Here is an 18,391-nt window from a genome sequence, read left to right as displayed (position 1 = left end):
CCTTTCCTGCATTTTCTGAAGAGTCTAGCCTCAGGAGAGACCTACCTTTTGAGAGACATCCTAAGGTCCTCAGCTTTGCTGAGGCCTCTCTGACTAAGGACTAACTCTCCCTGCCTGGGTTGAGCCAGGGGCAGGGAGTAAATGACTTAGTGCTTAGTCTAGATATCTTACCCTATCCTCTCTGATTTTCTTACTTCACTCTTTCTATATTTTGTAAATAAATTGTAAATAAATCTCTTTGGAATGAATTAAATTCCTAGAGACCCTATTTTAAAGTATAATCCAGTTCAACCTTTTTATAAATTAACCCCCCCCCCCATACTAGGTATTAACTTTAATTTTTACATTATAAATTTTACTTATTGAAATTTGGGGGAGATAATACAACTTAACTGTAAATTACAAATATAGTTAAGATGCAACTTTTTGGTTGGTTGGAAAAGATAGCAAAAGATATTTTTCTGCCATGTTAGTGAATTTCCTTTAACCTTTACTGCTTGAAGAGTTTTCAAGAATAAATGTAAATTCAACTTAAAAAAAAATCTTATGACAAAACTTATTTCAAGTTACAGGTTTGGCATATACACTTGACTTTTAAAAGGATTTCAGATGGACAAGAATCTGTATGCAGATATCTAATAAACTATTTCACAAGGCTATGTTTGAAAATAAAGGAGATAGCATTTAGACGTTTACCTGATTCCCTAGAAGCAACTGAAAGTGCTCTTCTTTCCTTCAAAATTTTCCTAGATACTCTGTCAGGATTCTTTTTTTGACCTCATCTGATCCTACCTTGTATCACACTTACTGTGTATGTGTCAAATCTGGAATTTTATCACTCCCCCCTCCAGAGAATGAAAATTATTAGGGAAGGGACTGCATAAATTTTTTTTTTATCTTTGTATCACCATAGTCTAACACAATGACTTGCATATTTTACATTTAATATTTGTTGAATTTCATTTGAAAAGGATGACTTCATGTAAATTCCAAATATATGATATTCTGCCAACATATACATTTCTTTTTTAACCAACCATTCTCTTTATATGTCTTTTAAAGAACAAATGATGAAAGGGAAATGATGCATCATGACATACTCTTGGTAACCCAAAGATTTAAAGATTCTTGTTATTGTTCAGTTGTTTTAATCATGTACATCTTTTCATGTCCCCATTAGGGATTTTCTTGCTAAAGATTCTGAAGTGGTTTGCCATTTCCTTCTCCAGCTCATTTTATGGAGGAGGAACTGAGGCAAACAAAGTTACATGACTTGCCTAGGATCACACTACTAAGTAACTGAAGCCATATTTAATCTCTGCAAGATGAATCTTTTGACATCACGGCCAACACTACACTGCAACACCTAACTGCCTCCACTGTGCCACCATAGTAGCAAATTAAATTTGGAGTATTCCTCTTGTATATTTTATATATTCATTAATATTTATGCTTAGTGATTTTATTATGTATTAAAATTCTTAATGTGGATTTTAAATTGTTAACTTATATTGCTCAGTGATTTTATAGCAAGCATTGTTTCAAAAAATCTGGTTTATCCTTTCATATGCTTGTAATATCCCTGAGGAAATAAGTACAAGTTACAGAAGTGAAGGAAGTATATTCTTTGATACCATCAAAAGAAGAGAAGCTGCCAGTTAACAATGTTATTTAGATTACAACAAGGGGAGGAATAAGAAATATAACAAGTAAAGCCTTAGGGCAGCAAATCAAACTCTCAATCTTTTAACTTAATACTAGATAATACAAGATGAAACTCAATATCATTCATCCTAAGGTTTGTTTTTTTTTTTTCAACTGAAAGTTAAGAACTAAACAAAAGAAAAACTTAAAATGAAAAACTTTTTGGTCTTTTCATTTCTCTTCCATCTTTCACAGTTCCCCCACCTCTAAAACTATAACTTAAATATTGTACAAAAGTGTATTGGAAAGATGTAGAAGAAGGAAGAAAAAGAAAGGGGCAGAGAACTTGAAAACAAAATGGAATACATGTGAATAAAAAAAAAAACAGAATTAAGAGAAAACAATTTAAAAAAATAATACAGAATAAAAGATAGGCAGAAAATTCAATTTATAAAAAATACTTTATCATATCCAATAAAAATACTTCCTAAATGAACTTTCCAAGATAAAATTTCTCCTCCAGTTATGCTACCTTTCTATTGATATACAAGCTCAACTTTAAAACCGTGCTTTGGATACTAGAGTAAGATCCACCCCCCCTTCACCTATCTAGCACTTAAACAAATTTGACTATTTATAGTTCCATTTTCTTTATAAATCTTTCCCTGACTACTCCAGGAATCATTAATCTTGCTATCCTTTCCTATAGCATTTTAGAATTTGTATTATGCAATTTTACTATTTAATGCTGTTCTTCATAACAATTTTAACTTCTTAATTAAAGTATAAGCTCCTTGAGAGAAGAGGCTTGCTTATATCTTATTACGAATCCATCAGTGGTATTGGAACTCTGATTCCTTGAATCCATTCTAGAATGGATTATAAAAGAAAGGATTATGAAAATTTAGAAAGTGATCATGAGCAGCAGGAACTAGGGTAGATTTATATCTGACCAATTTCAATTCCTTTTTTTTGGAAAGGTTACTTGACCAGGGAAATGCCACAGATATAATGGACCTGTTTTATCATATATTCATTTCAGTGAAAGGATAGCAATTATTCATAATGTTATTGTACTTCTGGTTTCACCACTAATACATTATGTGAAGAATCATAAAAATTTAGTTCTTAATTCTCTCAGTTGTAAAATGATAACAGTGGATTCACTGATCTCATGGATACTCATTCTATTCTGAGGTTTCATGACATTAAGATTATTTTTTTCCCTTCAATTAAATCTTTTACACGATTTGTTTCTAGTTATTATTGCCCAGTAAAAGGCAATACACACACTGTTAAATTTTGTTAGTGACAGTGGTATGCACTCTTAAAGTATAAACCTGTTTCTCATATTCTAAGTAATTAATTTTCCAGAGGCATAAAGATCATTTTTTTTGCAACATTGCCAGATAGAACTTATTACTGTTTTTTTCTTTGATTATAGTTGTTAGTAATATGTCTGATACATTTTAAATCCATTCAAACCCATACATGTAATTCATCACATTTGTTTTTTTAAACCCTTACCTTCCATCTTGGAGTCATTACTGTGTATTGGCTCCAAGGCAGAAGAGTGGTAAGGGCTAGGCAATGGGGGTCAAGTGACTTGCCCAGGGTCACACAGCAGGAAGTGTCTGAGGCCAGATTTGAACCTAGAACCTCCCGTCTCTAGGGCTGGCTCTCAATCCACTGAGCTACCCAGCTGCCCCCTCATCACATTTTTAATATAAGTAATCAGAAAATAATTTAAAATAGTAATAGTTAATATTTTAGGTTAGATGACTTTATTCCAGGATGATATTATATTGGATAAGTGTAGTCACATGATCACAGATTTGTGGAAAAAACTGATTTTAGAAGACATTGAGTCAAAGTCCATTTTCTGATGAGGAAAATAAGACATAGATTGATCCACTTTTCCAGGGTTACATAACTAATAAGCATCTGAGGCAAGATTTAAAATTAGGTTTTCTTGGTTCTAATCCAGTGCTCTAGCTACTAATTCATGTCCTGTCTTCATTTCCCACAGCCCTCAGCACATGTATATTTCCTAAGAAAACAAATTACACTGAATAACACAAGTATTAAAAAAGACTCAGCTTCTTGACAACTGCCAGATTCTGTTTCCATAAAGGTGAAAAGTTGGTATTCATATAATAAAGATTAAAATGTAATTCTCATTTCCTTCAATTAATCCTTATATGGCATAACATCCAGTTCACTTATCCTGGTTGCTCTCCTTTGGATGTTTTCCTGCTAACCAAAACTCTTTTTAAAATGTGGACCTCAGAACTCAACCCCACCCTTCACTGTAGTCTGACAAAGACTGACAATAACAGGACTATCATATTCTATGTCTTAGGCCTCATGTTTCTTAACGCTGCCCAAGATTATAGAGAAAATATGTAAAATCATACTTTGGGACCCATGTTCAAGTGTTAAGACTGCTAAAACTCTCAGATCCTTTTCAGAAAAGTATTCTCTAATGTTATCTCCCAAATAATGTAGCTGTGAATTTGTAGTCTAAAAACAAGTGTAAGATTTTATATTTACTCTATTAAAACTTCATCTTATTAAATTTTTGGCCAATATTCAAGTTTATCAAGTGCTTTTCAGAACCTGACACATCTTATTCTTTGGTATCTCTCCTAATTTTGTGTTATTTGCAAATTGGTTAAGAATGACATCTATGCTTTTATCTAAGCCAATGTTAAAAATGTTAACTAAGCAGAGGGACAAAGATAGACTCTGGACCATTCTACCTGGGACTTTTCATGATATTACTTTTCTAAAAAAGGATAATTTCCCTTTCTTTTTAATTAAAAAAAATTCCCCATTTTTTTGGTTACATGTAGAAACAACTTTTGACATTTAAAAATTCAGATTTTTCTCCCTCTCTATTCTCATACATATTTCCATGTTGCTTATGCATGACAACATCTATAAGGGTTGTTCTTGGTGTCAGGCTTTTCTAGATGTTATGAATTTACATAACTATTTCCATCAAATAACACAGAAATAGTGCTGGCTATAAAACTAGAGGACCTAGTTTTGCCACTCATTAACCTGTATGCATTGGGCAAATCATTTTGTCATCTATTATAGGCCCTCACCTATAAAATGAGGGGGTGGGATGAAGATACTCTAAAACCATGTTGGTGAACCCATGGTATGCATACCAGAGTGTGCTGGAGGGGGCCTGCCCCCCTCCCCCCACCCTGCACATGCCTGAGGATATTTCTCACATGACCTGTTCCTTTGTCCAGGAGCCCAATGGAAGTGATTCCTCCCTCCTCTGTCCAGAGTAAGGCAGAAGGCTCATATGCAGCATGAGGGCTGCAGTTTGGGCCCTCGATCTCCAAAAGGTTCACCAACATTGCTCTACAGCTTATCTCTAGACCAGGGGTCCCCAAACTTTTTACACAGGGGGCCAGTTCACTGTCCCTCAGACTGCTGGAGGGCCTGACTATAAAAAAACAAAACTATGAACAAATCTGTATACCGCTGTCTGGGATAGCGGAGGCTGCAGCGCTGGCTGTGATTGGCCTGTCACACCTTGCAGAGGCCCATCACTGCCACCACTATCCCGGGCAGCAGTATACACAGTGCAGAATCCCCTCCCCCAGATCACCACTCACCCTGCTGAGGCTTTCCATTGTGCAGCCACACAATCCTTTGTGCAGTGCCTCATTCTCATTCAGTTACTCTCAGAACAAGGTGCCATGCAAAGGATTATGTCACCAAAAGTAGTACTGTACGTGAGCGATTCCACGCTTTATGGCACTGCCACATATAGTATTCCAGGAACACAGGATGCAAATGCATCCTGTGCTCCTCTCACTGACCACCAATGAAAGAGGTACCCCTTCTGGAAGTGTGTGTGGTCCAGATACATGGCCTCAGGGGGCCATAGTTTGGGGGCCCCTGCTCTAGATTATAAGATTATGACCTTTTATCTCTAGAATATACTTCTCTCAGTCCAATAACTGTTATAAAAAAAGTAAATAAAATTAGTTTGGTATGACCAGTTCAACTAATTTCTTTGAAGTTCATAGTGCAATTAAAAGTATTATATGAGATATTGATTTCGCTATACATGCATATGTCATCTATGTGTAAAGTAGTATTCTATGTAATGGAAAATACAAAGATAAATAGAACACAATTCACGTTACATAAAAGTGTTTTATAATTGTAAAGTGCTTTTAAAACATGCTCTGTCTGAAGCTCAGTTTCCTTAGCTATAAATGATGATGACAATAGCCAGTTTTTATAAAGCCCTTTCAGGTTTACAAAGCACTTTACAAATACTAATTTTATCCTTCCAATATCCCTGAGAGGTGGCATTATTATCAGATTCATTTTGAAGATGAGGAAATTTAAGCAAACAATTAAGTGACTTGCTCAGGGTGTCTGAGGCAGGAGTTGAACTCAGGTCTTCATGACACCAGACCTGGCATCCTATCCACTGTGTCATCTTACACAGGGTGTTGTGAGGAAAGCACTCTGTAAAAGTGAAAAACTATATAATTATAGTTATGAAAATACTATTATTCCTATCTGGAAGATGACATCAACAGATGAAGATAGTAACGAAGTTTCCTATTTGTTACTTGGTTTGTTTCTCCTGCTTCTCTCACTTGACTCCCAACCAAACTAAAGGTCTTAAGTGATATAATGTATTTTTACATCCGTAAATATATAGTTTCTATACAGCAAAGAGGTATTTTTTGTCACATACAGAATATATAAAAATAGGAATACTAAGTGAATTAGACAAATTCACATTCATTAGAATAATTAAATAATCACCCTTCAAAAAACAACTTCAATAAAAAAACAAACTTCAAAGGCCTCAAACTGAGTAGCAACACAGAGAAATTGTTGAACGAATCCATGATTTATCAGAATTTATTATCCAGGAGTTTTGCTAGTTATATTTTTTTAATATCCATGTTTACTTATATTCTCTGGAAAATACCTTTCCTCTGAAGGTTTGGACATCCTTAGATATCTGAAAGGCTTTCATGGGGAAATGAGAGGAGACTAATTCTGATGACCACAGAGGACAGAACTAGAATCAACAGGCAGGAGGAGTGACTTACAGGCAGATTTTGATTCAGAAGGTATTTTTAACAATTAAAACTAACCAACAATGTCATGATCTGCCATATAAAAGGTTAAGTTTCCCATCACCAGAAGGGCTGAATTAAAAACCAGATTTATATTATCTTGTCAGGGATGTTGCATCTGCATTCCTGAACTGAGAAGAAAGTTATATCAGATAACCTCTAATATAAATGATCCTTGTCCTTTTGCTGCATCTAAAGAATCTATGGGTGGATGGACTATTATTGCCAAATAGATACAAAACTTTGAACCTAGAATCTTATAAATCAAAGAAAAAGTGATTTTACCTCATGCCTAGGACTATTTTGGTCACATTGAAAAATCAATACATATTTTATTAAAGATTTGAGATCTTTAACAATTTTTAAAATGCAATACTGATGCACATTATTACAATTGTCTGAATTGTCTGAATTACAATATTTAAACTACACGAATTAAACATACTTAGAAGACACTATAAAACTTTATGCGGACATCAATTTTCTCTTACATATTTTAAAGTTTATAATAGATTAATCAAACTTTTTAAAGGTTAAAATCTATACATTTTGAGGAGATCGTTAAAAATAAAAAATTGGATACTGAATTTCTATGTTTTTTTCTGAAAATGCATAAAGCTCAAAATCAACTATCCCACAAACAATAATACATGATTATCCCTATACTTTCTTATAGAAGGTTAAAGGAACGTAGTCATTTTGAATATACAATTTTTGATTATTATTCCCTAATGCTTCTTTGGGAGACATTTTACTAAATATTATCAGCACAACCAAAAGAAATGGTTGGAAAGTCATGTAATTAATTTAGTCACTTATTTCCAGTCCCAGTTAAAACAAAAGCCAGTACGGAAAATAAAATTATCACTAAAACTGAGTTTTTTGATAAATGTAATTTGTATCTATAATTAGCATTATCTCAATGTCCCTGTCATTTGTTACACAGATTTAATAAAATTTGAACTTCGTGAAACCAACCTGGCTATTTCTTCTCGGTGAGCAGTCCAATCTCGAATGTAGTCTTCCTGTTCTTTTATTCGATGCTTGAATGAAGAGCTAGTGTGCGTGGCTGTACCAGTGCTCGGCAGTCGAGAGGTTTTCAGGGCTGGAGAAGTACGCAGACGGGTATGTTTAGGGGAATTACGGTTTGATCCAAATTCATCTTCTGAGGTGGAAGCATAATCAGTAGGAAAGCGCCTCCATCTTGAATTTACTAAATTAGTTTAATTATTAAAAAAGAATTATGTTATTGTCTAAAGATAATTACATAAAGTCATGACTTTAAAAATCACCATGGCAGAAACACAGCACAACTATTCAATAATTATTATCTACATACCTCACAATAACCATTTGTCTACTACCCCTTAAAGAAATTACATTGCTGTGAGTTAAAAACAATTGACAATAATGACTGAAAGACATGGTTTGGGGAGGGTAGTGAATATACATTCAGATGAAAAATTCAACAGATAATGAATAAGCAAGCTCTACTAATAAAATTCTAGTTAGGTAATCAGACTGTATAACTTAATTACAAAATACTTTTTTTTTCTCATTTGAATTAAAACATGGATATAAAAATAATGATAAAAAAGGGATGGGGGGGGATTTCAACATGCTATAAGGACTTCCAACATGGAGATGGTAATAATAACCCTTTTATCCAAACAGATAAATGCATAATTCTGGTAGTGGAAATTATTCAACTATTGCAGAAAAACATTACCTCCATCACTGAACATCCTGTTATGCTAAGGCTGGAATAAATCTTTTAACAGGGTAAATAATACAATAATTCATGGTAAAAAAATATTTTTGGTTCACATTTGCTGTTTTGACACTGAAATCATGTTGAAAATATATAATATTATAAAACCTACAAAGCACAGAACTCAGGACAGGGTTTTTACACAATCATTGATTTTTAAAATATAAAATAAAGGGGAATGGGTTAAAGCAAAAGAAAGTGGCAATCACTTTCTTACATTTAAGATTAGTGACACATTTGGAAAATAGTATTGCTGAAGAACCTGAAAAACCAGAAACCCAATTAATATAGCTATATTACTCCTATAAATCCAAAAAAAATCAAATTTAGAAGTAGTTTTATGCAGAGAGAAAGAACAAAGAAGATGACTGCTATTATCCACTGATCCAGCAATTCCCTTTCTCATATTAAGGTGCCACTATACATAGGCCTAAAATAGAGGGGAGTGGGGGGGGGACTAAATGATTTTTAAGGTGTCTTCCAGTTCTAACATCCTGAGATCCAGTGATTTTCCACAGTAGTAAGAATTGGTAGCCTATATCTACTCGAATTGTTAGTCTATTTTTAACTTTTGTTTTTAGACCTATTATTCTAATCCTCGAATTCCTTTGGTACTTCCTTTTCTCCAAGGTTAATATTTCTCTTTGTTTTTTTAGGGGGCCGGAGGTGGAGTGGGGACTGTGTTTGATAGTGATGTGATGTCATTAGATCTATCTTAACCTTTTCTGAGTTCTCTAAACAAATGTAAACTGAATTCATTGACTTGCCACAAAGTTCACTCATTTGATCTGATATATGTCCTCCTTTTACCTCTCTAACTACCTAACTTTAAGGACTTGTCATTTTTCACCTTGCCTATAATAGCAGCCTCCCACTAGATATCTCTATTGCCTATTCTTTCCCAATTTGTCCTTCATATTGCTTTCCAGTAAATTTCAGGACACACTACTACTCTTCATACTGTCTATCAAATAGTGTATGTCACTAATTCTGGCATTCAGGACTACCATCTACTTTAACAACCTTCTCTAAAACTATTTTCCTTCATGTGCTCTATAGAGTAGCCAAACTAGGATTCTTTTTCCCATTTTTTTGTCTTCTCTTTTTTCATTTTTGAACATGCCATCCTCCGCTCACATAAGGGATCCAATCTTACCTCCTTTCTTTGAAGCCCATTTCTTCCTTAAAGGCTCAACTTAAGTAGCATCTTTTCAATTTTCAATTCAAATTCAATTCTAAATCATGATTTCCTCTGTTCCTCTATATCAGAGGTTCTTAACCTAGGGATGATGGACTTCCCCCCAGGCATCTATGGGATAGATGTCAAGGGATCTAGGATATTGCACAGGGCAAAAATACAATTTTATTTCAATATAATAGTTTTCCTTTTAATTCCATATATTTTATTTTATGAATTTAAAAAATCATTGTGAATAGTCCATAAAAGCTGAAAGAGTAACTTTTTCTTAAGAGAGACTGATAGTCTTGGTCAGTTGCACCTGAAGTTCTAAGTAAAGATTGTCAATAAAACAGTTTTTAATTAAATACAACTGTGGATTATTAATGGTCCTTATTTTTAAGATATATGAAGATTAAGATTAGTGTTGCTAGGAATTATAGGCAAAAAAATGGAGGGGAAAAATGAAGCAAATATAAAGAGTATAGTATATGATTAAATTTCTCTGATATGGTAAAAATTCTGTTACTTAGCAAATTAGGAAAAAATTGAGAGTTCTGGTCAATCAAAAATTGGAGTTAAGAAACCATTATACTGATATAATGGAATGTATACGATTGTGAATCCCTTGAGATCAGGAATTGACTTCTACATTTCTCTATATCATCAGCTAAGCTTAATAGAGTGACTCCTGCATTAGTAGGTGTTTAATATATATGGTTACTGATTGACTGCATACTACACACATGTATTACCGTGAAGGCAAATCTGAAATTATCCTTGGATCACTTAGCTAGAGTATTAATAGAGAGAGTAAAACCTGTCTAGGGAGTGAGATGATGGAATAAGTTTGAATATTGGTAAAGACCAGAATTCAGAGAGGCATTTCTATACCTGTTCCTCTAACCCCGTGGTTCTCAACCTTTCTAATGCCATGACCCTGCAAATACAGTTCCTCATGTTGCAGTGACCCCAAACCAAAAAATTATTTTGGTGGCTACTTCAAAACTGTAATTTTGCTACAGTTATGATTCGGAATGTAAATACTTGATATGCATTATGTATTCTCATTGCTACAAATTGAGAGGTTGAGAACTGCTGCTCTAGTCCATTTATAGTATTACAGACTCACTTAGAAGGACATCAGAAATCATCTATTGAACCTTTTTTCACACATAAAGAAAAATAGGATCAAATAACCTAGAGGCAGAACAAGGAATGGAGTCAAAGATTTGCTGATGCTGACTCTAGGGCTCTTTCCATTATTCTTAAATGAGTATTTCAAAACTATTCAGCTGGGTTTTTATCTTTTAACATTTCAAGCCACATTTTATATTTGGAAATACTATGATATTATATACCAATGATTTAGGAAACAGAATTCACTCCCTCCTCCCCACATAAGGTTTGCTGTGTTTTATCTAAAACAATTTGAGGAAATTAACAACTTTGTATTTTTTGAAAAACCTATTTTAAAAGCTTACTGACAAGTAACTGAATTTCAGGGGCATACTGAGATTTCTAGATGGAATATCTGCATTGATATAGTGGAAATATTAGTTTCTAGAAATTATTATTTCTTTTTGCTAAAGTATTAGACCTCAGATTTACTACTTCCTATTGATATGCTATAAAGGAGTCATGAAAGACAATGTTTTCTTGGTAGCTTATCTGTCTTTTATTTTAGTATAAAGATATCGTAAGTATGTCATGTCTCTTATAACAGCAAATGTCATACTATATCATTCAACATATAAATATGTAATGATCCACAGTTAAAGAACTATTAACATTATATACATATGTATATTATTATCACAAACTAATTTTTTCAGATAAAAATCCTTTGGTTTTAACATAAATTCCCATCTATTGACTAAATATTTTTTAGAAAATGTGTGTACTATACACTAGCACAGGAATAAAATTCTTTCATAGTTGATCTAAGAATTTCAGTGACAAAACATATATAATTCACAATGTCTATTAATACCTATACCAGCATTTAAACTGAAGTGCATAATCAAACAAACATGTTTTAGAAAACTCTACACTATATAATTTGTTCAGTCATTTCAGTTGTATCCAACCCATCAAGATTCTAGTTGGGGTTTTCTTGTCAAAGATATCTGAGTGGTTTGCCACTTTCTTCTCCAAATCATCTTACAGATGAGGAACTGTGTGACCTGCCCAGAGTCACATAATAAATAAGTGTCTAAGGTCACATCTGAACATGGAAGATTAGTCTTCCTGATTCCAAACTCACTGCTCTATTGTCTGCTGCGCACAGTATATTAGTATATGAAAAATAACTAATTAATCTCAAGATATGCTCTATAGGTTTTTAAATAATGTAATTTTTTATAATAACCTACTGTTCTATTGCCAAATCAGTATAATTTTAGGAAAACCAAAGCCTACTCCTTAATAATTCAATTCATAAATTTTTATCTATGAGTTTCTACATATAATAGTCCCAGTAATTATTTTAAAAGAAAACAACATGGAATCTATCAATAAGATACTTTCTAAGTTTAGGAAAAAGAATATGTTTTAGCAGTTTTGAATACTAATCAATTTGTGAAAATATGCCAAGCTGATTTTGCACTATAATCTGAAATCTAAGGGACAATGAAAAGATTTTTAATAACAAGTACTTAATAAAGTTACAGTACAAATTGTCAGAACCAAGTAAAGAAATCTGAGAAGTCGTTATTTTCCTTTTCCTACTCACAATGACAAATGGTAGAGAAATAATAATGATCTAATTACTGAGTTTATGTTCTAAATAATTAAATTAACGTATGTAAATTTGTAGCAATATTACACACCCCTTGCTGCTCTGCTTTCCAGATCTACATATATCAGACCATTTTGATTTCACATTGGTTTGAAAAAAGCTTTGCTGTTCTTTTCTAAAAGCCAAGAAACTTGGATTTTTCCCTTTTTACTCAAGGAATTACAATCATCATATGTAGACATGCCATAGGATTTCAAAGATTTCATCTCCATCACCTTCAAGAAGAAAGGTAAGAAAACTATTTTAACATGTGCTCTATCACTAGAAAGTTCATAACCAAATTTCTTCTAGATTATGTGCAATATCATTAACTTCATTTTCTCAAGAGTCACAAAATGGCTCTAGGATCAATTCTGCAGAACACTGGACAAGATCTTGGTGACAAAAGATACAAAAGTTGTGAAGAAATTAAATCAAATCTACAATATATTAAATGATTCAAATGATATTTTTCAAGTATGAAGACTTCATTTAGGATTTTCTGACAGCTGTCTTCTGAAAGTGTATATATAAAAGCCTTAAGAGATTACCATTAATAGTACTACACAAAAAAAGCAGAGAATTGGGGGTGGGGTGGAGGTTGTAAAAGCTCCTGGATTTCAGATTTATGATGTCAGGGAAATCATCCTCTCTGGGCCTCAGTTTTATCATCTTTATAATGAAGGCTGCTTAACTAAGTGTTCTTTAAGTATCCTTCCAGCTCTAAAACTCTGATTTTATTTAATGTTATATACTGATATTATTAGACTTGAAGATAACTAAAGGTTTAAGGGAGTCCAAAGTCATTGGATATGTCTCCACAAAAGGAAATGACAACAAGCTAAAATAGACATAAGTACCTAGGACTTTAAAAATCTACAAATCAGGCTGCAACCAATGTTTAAGGTATGAGAGGAAAAAAGACACTGGGTTTAGTTGGAAAACAAATCACCATCTCCTACAATTGCTGCTGGCATCATGAACCACTACTGCCATCATTTACCTTTCAACATTTATATAAAATATGCGTATAGAAGTAAAAAAGAGTTGGAAAGCAGAGGTGGAAAAGAAGCAGAAGGGAAAAGTATTATTCTGTGAGGCTTCTGGACTCTAACTAGTTTTGTGTTAAAAATATATTATTAACAACAGGTATCCTCACTCCACCTTTAACATTAAAATTTATGTCAAGACAGTCAATCTTTAAAGATACTTAGTTTTGTAATAAAGGCCAATCTTAGTTTCCTTTGTTCCCACCTCCCCCATACTAGAAATAAGAGATATGACTAAAATAATGTAACCATATTCTGTAACTAACAAGTCACTTTATTTCACAGCAGTATCCTGTTTAACACTGTTAGAAGTGTCAGCTCGGATATAGAAAAAAAGACTAAGCAGGTTATCTAGGAAAGTAGACTAATTATGGGAGGTAGACATCACTTTCCTAGTGATAAAACATTATTTGTTGGTTTGTTTTTGGGGGGGGCACTTGATAGGATGAAGAAAAAAAAATTGAGATCTTTGGCATTTATAGGTTAACTGTCTTTCTATCTCATAGCCCTGTCTTCCGTATGGGTCCTTTCTCTCTCCCCTTTCACTTTCCAGCCCCCCCCCGCCCCCCCCCCCCCACCTTTATGTTACCTGGCTTGTAAGTGCTTAATAAATCCTCCATCTATGTATCTATTCATATCTGTTGATTGATTCCCTTTAACACATCCTCTTTCTCAGAATCTAGTCCTGGGATGACAAGGAAGTGACACTCAACAAATTGTTTAATAAGTTTATGGGCAAGCTTTTACCTGTATGATCTATAAGAATGTCATCAAAATAAAAATAAAACATATAAATGAGTTATATTTCAAAATATGTAGAATATGACCTATGCCTATGACTAAACAAAATCAGAGCCATCCATTTGTATAAAAGGCATATTATTCAGTTTTCAAAAGAAATTATATTCATTTTAGATTAACAAGCTATAAGGAAATTGAAAAAATATTTTAAAAATACAAAGTTCCTAATATCTGAATTGGGAAAATCATTTATAATTTATCTTGGGGGCAATGTAAATACAAATCCTTTATCAACTGAATCTTTTGTGCAAAATGTATCCAATGTGTAAAATGAATCCAAAAGGATTAATGGACTACCAAATAAATGTTTTATTTCTAACTACTAAAAAGAACTGACTCTCTCTTCTGAGTCTCAGTTTCCTTACCTGAATAAGGAGGAGACGGTATTAATTTACTAAACAGAACAAAGTAATACCATCACAAAATACAATATTTTAAAACTTGGTAGGACTTGACCTCATATAGAAAACCCTTGGAAAAGGTAACAGATATAACTACCTTTAGGGGGAAAGAACACAAGCGAAAAAAAGATTGGAGAAAATTTACCTGATGGAGAGCTATGTGTTGAAGTCATACTTCTGGTTTTGGAGTCAGAGAGTCGAGAAATACTATTAGCTCTAATTCTGGGAGAAAATTTATCAGATGGATTTAATCTTGCACCACTTCTCACAACAGATTCTTGAGTACGTGAAGAGGCATTACTTCTAGATATAGTTGCTTCAGAGTCACTGCGGGCTGATAATGAACCAAGTCTTGTTCTACGAGGCTGGGCTAATAAGTCAATTCTTGAGATGTTTCGTCTTCCTGTTGGAGGTTTTGAGGTGGAACTGGTTGTGGACACTTCAGAAGCAACTGATGCTTTGTCAGCATCAGCAAGTTCACTATCTGAAGCTTCACCAAGTCGTGCTCTTCGCAAGAGAGAAGTCCTGGTGGGCCGTGGTCTTGGAAGAGTGGTTGATTTACTAGATGAACCAGTTGCAACAGGAGAGGTCTTAGATTTAGTTAATTTGGTGCCTTCTGGTTTGGAATGTAAATGTTCATCTGTTGTGGTAAATGGAGCCCTTCCATGAGATTTGTTAGAGTAAGTTTCTTGATCAGATGACATAACATCAGAAATAGCAGAATGAGGTACACTAGAGGCTTGATCATCATCTGTTAAGTCGACTGAAGGCTGTCTTATTCTTCCACTTGTCTGAACAATTTTACGACTTTCTGTTCTTGATCCAGTATCAGTGGAACGACTTTTTGTTTTCTTTTCAATTTTTTCTCTAGCACTTGAAGATGATGATTTCGAAACATCTTTGGAAGGAGAACCTGTGGAACATCTATCTTTGTAAAGACTAGTCAGACTCCTTCGTTTTTGGGTTGTTTTTCTTTCTGTATCTCCAGTAACCAGACTGATTGTGCTAGCTGTGTCCACATCTGATTCGGGTGAAATAGAATTATCCCGATTATAACTTGGAGTTTCTGGGCCTTCATCTGTTTTGTTCTCTTCTCGCAACTTAGCTTCAAGAAATGCCATTACTGCTTCTGTATCTTTTAATATGAGAGTAGTGTCCATGCTAGAATCAGTATCCATGGAGTCACTTCTCTCTCGTATTCTGCTGTTTACAGATGTTAATGCAAAAGAAGAGGAAGTAGATGCTGTTTGTTTATTAATGTGGGGAATGAGTTCTATAGGGATGTTTGTGCTTGGTTTTTCAATAGTAAAGCTTCCCTGCCTCACTAAGGACTTTGAGGCTTCCTTCTTGTCTCCTCCTGGCCCTTTGGAAGTTTGATTTTTTAGAATTTCTTCAGTCTTTCTTCTCTTACCTTCACTTTGAATCACTCTTTCCCCTTTACCTGCAGGATGGCCCAGGGCTTTTTCTAGTGCATGTGTGCCTTGTCTAAGAGGTTCCTCCTTACTCTTCTCTCCTTGACCTGCAGCAAGTTTTGAGGAAGCTAATTTAGTGGGTGTCCACTGTGCCTGATCCTTTTGCTCTTGTTCTTGAATTTTGGCTAAGGCTTGCTTTACCAAGGAGGCTTCTCTCTCGGTCTCACTTTTCTCTTTCCCAGGACCACAAGTGTTCAGATGAAATGGGGTCTTAGTGTCTCCAACACTTTTCAAAGTCTGACCATTCACAGTCCTGTTCATTTTCCCTTGGACTCTATCAGCATCTTGCCGCTCCTTTGGGGATGTTTGTGTTGGGGCTTCCTTCTCCTGAAGTTCAGTGTCTTGTTTCTCACCTATTTCTGACCGTGGAGGCAGTATTTTCACTCTATTTTCAAGAGATTTGTCTTCATTTGGAAGCTGGGGAAGGGTCCTTCTCTTTCTTTCCCCTTGGCTAGTCAAAGAAGTAGTTGATCCAGTACTTCTCACAGAAATTCCAGACTCACTGATATCTGTGTCTACAGATTAAAAATAAAATTACAAGATCAATGACAAAAGAATGAATATATCACTGCAGGAAATAATTTCATGCATATAGAAAGTAATCAACAATTGGTAAACATAGGAGAAAAAGATTTTAAAAGCACATATGGAGACACAACTTCTGTTATGGAAAGACTATATGAAATCAAAAGACCTTAAGTACAGTATTAACTCTGCCCCTTTCGGGGCCACATAATCTCAGGCAAATAATATTCTCAACAAAAAGCATGAAAATTCAGAGAGGCATAAATAGATTTTAACATAGGAATCAAAAATATAAAATTCAAATGACACAAATATTTGTGTATCGTCTATACAAATTTATGTGGGCACATTTGAGTGCATATATGCGTTAAATCACTTTTCTATTTTTGCTTTAGTGAAGATAAATTTAATAAAACTTTATTTTGTATTATTTTCATCCTGGGTCTTTGTGCAAACAATTTGTTTTAGAGACTTCCCATAAAGTTTACCATAGCATAGTATGGGGAAAATTGATACTTGGCAAAGTGGATCTGGATTCCGCTATTAATAGTATATGGAAAACTTGGGGAGAGTTTAGAAAACTACAAAGTTGACTAAAGGATTAAAAAAATATTACTGAAAAAAGCTACAAGAAACAGAGTTGCTGTGCAAATTGAGATGATATATGTAAAACCATCCTAATACATAGAAAAATGGTAACCAGCTTTTTTTCCATCTCAACTAAATAAACAACAAAGGAATGGCAATCAGTGCCTCAACTTGAGAACTGCAGATTAAAATTACAAAAAAAAAATCACTAGTAGTAAGAGTAATTAAATATAGGCATGGATTACAGGGGAAATTATAATATGTATATACCTATTTCAGAAATCTTTGAAACTAGAAGATACCATTTTGAATTGGACATGTGATAATTAGACTAGATAAAGTAAGTTTATTCTTATTCTTAAATGTCATGATTTTAACATTTAACATTCCTCCTGCAGGAAAAATTTTTCTAAAGTTTGTAAGATCTTTCCCTCTTAACTAGAACACCTTTTGTTTATATTATTCTCCATCTCTCTATATATTATGTATATATAGTATTTTTTTTAAACCCATATCTTCCATCTTGGAATCAATACTGTGTTCCAAAGCAGAAGAGTGGTAAGGGCTAGGCAATGGGGGTCAAATGACTTTCCCAGGGTCACACAGCTGAGAAGTGACTGAGGCCAGATTTGAACCTGGACCTCCTGTCTCTAGGCCTGGCTCTCAATCCACTGAGCTAACCAGCTGCCCCCTATATATGTAGTATTTAATTATATACTGTGTTTTTTTATTTGACAGGGCTACATGGTACAGCAGAGGGTAACCCTTGAAGTATAAAAGGACATGTGACCCATATATTATTGTTTGTGTGTGTGTATGTGTGTGTAAGGGTGATGTAGGCAATAGAAGCAACACTACTAGACTTGACATTAGAGATTCTAGTTAAAATCCCACCTCTGTCATTTACTACTGAATAATCAACTTCATCTACAAATTGAGAGAATTGAACTAGATGGCCTTGGAGATGCCTTCTGGCTGTAAAGCAAGGATCTTGAGACTGAAAATTTTTATATATGTAATACTTAAAATTTTTATACATATAAAACACCTAT

The 18,391-nt window shown here is 34.0% G+C and overlaps 1 protein-coding gene across 28 annotated transcripts in view; it reads right to left on the bottom strand.

Moving 5' to 3' along the window:
- Nucleotides 1-18,391, bottom strand: part of CEP170 (centrosomal protein 170) — a 177,441-nt gene that overhangs the window by 22,836 nt on the left and 136,214 nt on the right. For 17 of the 28 annotated variants that reach the window (XM_007481532.3, XM_056814151.1, XM_056814154.1 and 14 more), the window contains 2 exons: nt 14,900-16,741; nt 7,755-7,989 (listed from right to left, as the gene is read on the bottom strand). In XM_007481532.3, the coding sequence (XP_007481594.1) occupies nt 7,755-7,989; nt 14,900-16,741 (2,077 nt within the window). The remainder of the gene's footprint in view (nt 1-7,754; nt 7,990-14,899; nt 16,742-18,391) is intronic. The other 11 variants (XM_056814153.1, XM_056814158.1, XM_056814161.1 and 8 more) reach the window with 1 other exon arrangement.

This window comes from Monodelphis domestica, chromosome 2, assembly GCF_027887165.1.
Source record: "Monodelphis domestica isolate mMonDom1 chromosome 2, mMonDom1.pri, whole genome shotgun sequence".
In the NCBI taxonomy this organism is placed as follows: domain Eukaryota; kingdom Metazoa; phylum Chordata; class Mammalia; order Didelphimorphia; family Didelphidae; genus Monodelphis; species Monodelphis domestica.
This window is presented reverse-complemented; position numbering and strand designations above follow the sequence as displayed.